A 5,972-nucleotide genomic window follows, 5' to 3' on the forward strand; every position below is an offset into this window, starting at 1 on the left:
TATTTCTTTAGTGAGTATGAGTGAGCTCCACATTTTTTGCCGACCTACTCCTATCTACTTAACTTCAGCATTACTATCACCCGTATATATATCAGCCTTATATCAGCTTCAGCCTTACATCAGCTTTCATCTGCTTTCATCCTATATCAGCTTTCATCTTATATCAGCTTTCATCAAATACGGGAAAAGGAATTTGTTCCTGCTCCCGTATTTGAAATTAGTGGCAGTGAGCTCTGCTGAGATAAAATTAGGAGGTGACAGCGCCTTTAGGAGCAGAAGAGAGCAACTCCGTAGATACCGTGTCCATGAGGATCGAAATCTCTTACGGATGTTCTTGTTCTTGAATGTAAATGGTTGCGCGAAACAACGACCCGTTTCAAAGAAGCAGGACAAGCGCATGACCCTGTTCGTATGGGGTCATACGCTTGTCCCCGCACCCTTCCTTGTGAACGTGTCTTTGGTTCGCGCGACCTTTTACTTTTAAGTATGCTTAAAACACAAGGCCAGCAGCGAGTTCTAGTAGAGTATTTTGTTTTTGACGGTTCTCGCCTATTTCGAATACAGACAATTAAATGTGCCACTTACTGCAGGTCTTCAGGCACACGTCCAGTTCGGGGAAGTTGTTGCGGTTTCATTTGCCGCCGCCGTAGACGAAGCCCTCGCAGAACTTTGTGGTCGTGTTGTAGAAGTATCGAGGAACGTATGCCTTGCACGGTCCCACCTTCTTGGGCTCGTAGCACAGGGTGTTTGTGGGCACTGCGGATGGCGCATTGCAAGTGGAATAAATTCTCGCTTTTCTTTAAGCTCAGGCATTTTTCCAGAAGTTAAGGAGGCAGAAAGGAAATTCGTTCGTAGATCACACTTGTTTTATTGTCAATAAGTTCGCGTTATCTAATTCAAAAGTGTGAATCATGATGGGTTCGTTCCATTGCGCCTTGGAACAACAGTTAATAAACAAGGGTCGTCTACACGGAGCACTGAAAAGCCAGATTGCGCGTAGTCGCTCGTGGTGAGAATCTAAGAGCCGTCGCGGTGGTACAGTAGTCATGGTGCTCAGCTGCGGACCCGAAATATGCGGGCTTGATCCCATCCGCGCCGTTCGTATTTCGACGGAGGCTAGAGGCCCGTATACTTGGACAATAGGTGCACGTCAAAGAGTCCACGCAGTCGAAATTTCCGTAGCCCTCCACTACGCCTCATAATCGTATAGTGGTTTTGGCATGTGAAACCCCTGAAGTTGTTACTGTTAGAATTTATTAAGGAAGTTGGATGGGCGCTGTAGCGCAGTGATACATCCCAGCGCAAGTGTCCAACGGTCGTCATACTATCGCCATTGGCAGCTTCTTTGTCATTTATGACCAAAGTTGGTATAATGACATTCCGAATAAGGTTTGTTTTTAAAGGCTATTGCTCGGGCTCATGTTATCGAAGGCAATACTGAGTGTTTTCCGCGTACCTGCGTTGTACATGTCCAGAAAATAGGCTCGCTAGTACACCTCTATCTTGAACCCGTTTCTGTGTGTTGCTGGCAGGTTACCTATCAAACCAATTTGCAATAGGGAATTCATACGTACCTGGTTCCGACTCAAAGTTCGTAATACCGACATTCAACCTCGCGTCTGCAAAAAAAAAAACAAAAAAAAACAGTTTTAGCATACACAGATTTGACAGTTTGCAAATATATGCAAGAACACAAAGCCCTTAATCAAATCGCACCAATTCTTTTTTTCTTTTAGCGATGTCTCAAGCACGACAGATTGACGTCGATAATTTTGCAACGCAACATAACCACGCTGTGTTGGTTAGACACATCTACAACGCCTTGCTCTTTTTCCGAGCCTTCCAACCAAAGGCACACTGGCTGTATTTACCACAGATCACATAGCACTGGCGTAGCCAGAAAAGGGGGTTCGGGTAAATGTAAATAATAGTACCTGCAGCGCGACTTAGACGAAGAGAGGAGACAGAGATAGCGTCAGACGGACGCCAGTCTGTCTATCTGTCTGTGTCTGTGTCTCGTGTCTTCGTCTTATTCGTGCTGCATTCGTCCAAGTATAGAAGCACACGTAGAAACACACGCGCAAGCATACATAAAGGGTGGTTGACCTGCCTTCCCCCCTCGAAAAAAGTTTCCGGCTAGGCCCCTGTCACGTAGGGGCAAGTATCAGGGACAATAAACCAGCGCTTCCGGTTTCCACATCAAGGTGGAGATAGTGTCACTCAGTTGTAACCGGCCCGTAAAAACAAGAACCCTTCATTAATGCGTAGAGATATATCTGGTCATATTTTACTAAATATAAAAAACAAATTAAAAGAAACACGCAGATAAGAAACCTAGTGGGCCGATGGAATAAAAAGAATATGATATGGTCAACAATGGACGAACAATGATAATCTCTTCCTCGAGGCTTTGTTTTGACGAGAGCACTTTAGCTGTACTGTCGTGGTTGTCAGTGGTGTTAAGAACCCTCAAATCTGAAAACGGGGTTAAGGACAAAAAAAAAATCGCTCGGCTCTTGCGTCAGAGGTAATAAAGGTTGAAAGTAGGAGTATTCGATTCTCCGTCAACAATGTTTTACGATCAATTCACATTACGTTGAAGTGCATCGGAAGTAAGACTGGTTGAACTCGGAGAGTGACCGAAACCTAAAAGAAGAGGACAAGGTGAAGCTGAGTATGATACGTTCAAGAAACATGTGCGTACACAAAATTTCCTAGTTCACGTGCTTTATTGCAATTTGCACGATACGTGGAAAATTAGGTGATCCTGGAGTGCAACATTGTCTAACCATGACTAATAGTTAACCTACAGGCCCGTAAGGTCCGCGGCTATCGCCGCATGTTCCATTTAGTGCGAGGGCAGCTAGTGCTTCGACAGGCATGCACGTAAAGAGGAAGCTTAAACTCAGTGCCAACTGCTACACCTTGGTTAAAGGCGCGCGCAAAACTCAGAAATTACTTATTACACTACCGTTACATTACCGCAACACAGAATGAACTTGGTCACGCATAGTGAAAAATAAAACACTTTACTTGCTATAAAAAAAGAAAGTTTATATTTATGGTTGCAGTTGTTTGACGAAAATTGAAAACATTTCTTATTTAAACAATTTCACCACGACAGTTACAATTCTATATCTCTAAAGGAAATTGTTAGTAGCTGTATAAGTTCCTTGTGATGAAGCATCTTAAGGAGACGAATGTCGCGCACCAATTTTGAGGTTAACTGAAATTATTAGAGCGTTCGCGGGGGTGGGAATACTTTTGCAGCTGTCCTACTCAAAATGAGATGTGAGAGTTTAAAGTGGTGTGCAGAACCCACATTTCATTTGCTTTATATGTTTATTAATAGCCTTATCAAAGTTACGCGTAGGACAGTTATGGTGGAATGGTCACCGCCATAACTATAATGGCTACCAAGGAATGAAGACCGCAGCCGAGGACGACAGCGAGTTAGATGGAGTGACGCAATGAAGAAGTTGGCACCCATCGAGTGGAATCGTCTAGCACAACACAGGGTAAAATGGAGATGATAGAGACACGCGTCGATTCTGTAGGGAACGTAGAAGAGGATCCTAATGATGATGACGATTTTAATGAGTACCGAGATGTCATACAGAATCGAACTGGAACAAAACTGACCAAAACTTTTCCTCTGTAAGTGCTGTATGCCTTTGTCCGACCTGCCTTGATAATAGTATGCCGCGAGATTTGCTGCAGTTTTTCTTGACAACATTTCTCGTATATGAGAGTTTAGCCAATACGGGCCCTTCATTGTATCATGACCGATGACCTTGAAGTAAAGAAAAGAAAATTTGCCTCAGAGTAAACCAAACATCAATCTCAGCTAAGAGGGGTGTGCAGTCATCTTTCAAATAATAATTACTAGGGCAAGAAAAGCAATATCCCGCTAATGAGACGTTTTCAGGGGTTATATCGTGCAGTGCGAGTAGAAGTATCGCGGGAAAACTTCAAGTTGGGCCAGTTGGTGGGATTCATTTTTTCACTCGGTTACAGCGCAACACACACGAGGACAATAGAAAGAGAACGGACAACAAGGCGCTGACTCGCAACAGATATTTTATTGAAAAAAGGTGGAGCATATATGCACATATAAGTACTGGAGCATTTCAGGTCATGCGGTTGTTGTCCCTTTTTTAACAAGACGACCGTCATTTTTAAGCATCCTAACCAATTGACAAGAGAAATCGCGGAGGCCTACCACATAACGATTACGGATGGCACGTGTACAAGTGAACCATCAGTCGCTCTGCATGAGAAAGAATTTGGTTACCTGTGCCACTCTTGATTATCTCATTTTTTTACTACGCTTCCTTGATGCATCTCTTGTTCTGCGCATGTCGAGTTGAATGTACTTAGTACATATGTGTTTCACCTTTTTTCAATAAAATATCAGTTGCGAGTCAGCGCCCTGTTGTCCGTTTTCCTTCTCTTGTCCTCGTGTGCGTTGCGCTGTAACCGAGTGAAAAAAAATTGCAGTGGCTTAGCTCGGCTATGCCAGGATATACCTAGCGTTAGCAAAGGTTCAGCTGATTATTCTGAGCTTTCCAGATTGTCTAGGATTAGCTTGATTGTCGTGCTTACTGCTGCTCCAATGACACGCATTCGGCCACATCGTTCAGAACCGGTAGACCTGGCGGCATGGCCGGGTAACGATAGCCATTGGTAACGCTAAACAGCGGAATGTTCGGCTTAACGAGAAAGTTCTTGCACGTTGTAGAAACCCGCGCCACGGTTTCACCCCACTCAGGCACCGCCACTAAACTCAACGTTTAACGCATGGCACTACTTAGCGGCGTCAAGTATTTCATGTGCCATAGTCTTTCACACACGTCGCACACGTATACAAACGGATTGTTTACGAAGTCCGTCTCGAAGGTCCGAGTCGCACTGGCGCTTTCGCTAAGTTTCACAGTATAGGCAGTCGATCGGCGAGCCTTGACGTCATGGACGGTGTTGTTGTTGCTGCTTCAGAGGTGGTCGGGCACGTCGCTCAGCATCCTGGCGACGCCGCTTCGCTAGATGTTCCTCCCTTTCCTCCAGTGTCTCCGCAGCAGGTTAACCTTCCTCTGTTCATTCTTCGTACGCCGAACCGCTAATTGCCAGGCAACTACTTCGGGATCCGATGACAAGCTTCTCGGCTCTTCTGCGCCGTTGAGCAGCATTTGCGCTCTCCTTCTCTATGGCATTACCCGCCTGCTAACGCCAGTCAGAGGCGCTATCAAGCGGCACCAGCGCATTCTCAGACGGCGACTGCACAGCGAAGGCGAATAGCTGCGCGCGCCATGGCTACGACGTCACCCATCTCGAATGCGCAGAGCAGCAGCGGCGAGTCGCGCGCGCCGTTGCCAATCTGTCTGCCCGGATACGACGCCACTCCTTCCGCTCTCCGCCACCAGCCGTGGCGAGCCGCGCGCGTCGATGGCGGAGAGCGCGTGAGATGCCGGCTCCGGCACTTATCCTCGCGCATGCGCAGCACGGCTCATGATGACCCACGCGAAACCTGCTCCTTCTAGGCAAGTGTAGCTAACGCTACAAAAAAAAAAAAAAAACGCCAGGCCTGCGCTGAAACCGCAGCACAGTCACAGCGAAAGCTGGAAGAGCGGCGTTTCTAGAGCCCGTTGTAAGCTCTCTTGGGGCTACACAACAAGTACAACTAGAGAAGTACCCACTACGCCATAAATCACAATTTTGTGAAGTGGAAAGCACCTACTAAGCCATCATTCGTCATTCTGCGGAGAAGCGAGCCACCAGCTACACGTCTGTCAGGCACTATGTGCACTTTGTCGACGCGACGACTGATGACGATGAAGATTATTGACTCAGCCCTTTGTAATGGTTGGAATCGTTAAACGGCCCCCAGTTATGTAATGTGCATGGGGTGACAACCCGGTTCGCTATTTCCCTCTCCCGTCATGCTGTATAACATACGTGACGTGGGAGAGAGACGG

General features: G+C 46.3%; 1 protein-coding gene across 1 annotated transcript in view; it reads right to left on the reverse strand.

The window, feature by feature from the left end:
- Nucleotides 1–631: 631 nt before the first annotated feature.
- LOC125756385 (kunitz-type serine protease inhibitor A-like) overlaps nucleotides 632–5,972 on the reverse strand; it is a 15,848-nt gene continuing 10,507 nt past the window's right edge. Inside the window, exons 4-5 of the mRNA XM_049411074.1 lie at nucleotides 1,575–1,619; nucleotides 632–756 (exon numbers count right to left, since the gene is read on the reverse strand). Coding sequence (XP_049267031.1) covers nucleotides 632–756; nucleotides 1,575–1,619 — 170 coding nt within the window. The remainder of the gene's footprint in view (nucleotides 757–1,574; nucleotides 1,620–5,972) is intronic.

Source organism: Rhipicephalus sanguineus, chromosome 11 (assembly GCF_013339695.2).
Source record: "Rhipicephalus sanguineus isolate Rsan-2018 chromosome 11, BIME_Rsan_1.4, whole genome shotgun sequence".
Taxonomy (NCBI): domain Eukaryota; kingdom Metazoa; phylum Arthropoda; class Arachnida; order Ixodida; family Ixodidae; genus Rhipicephalus; species Rhipicephalus sanguineus.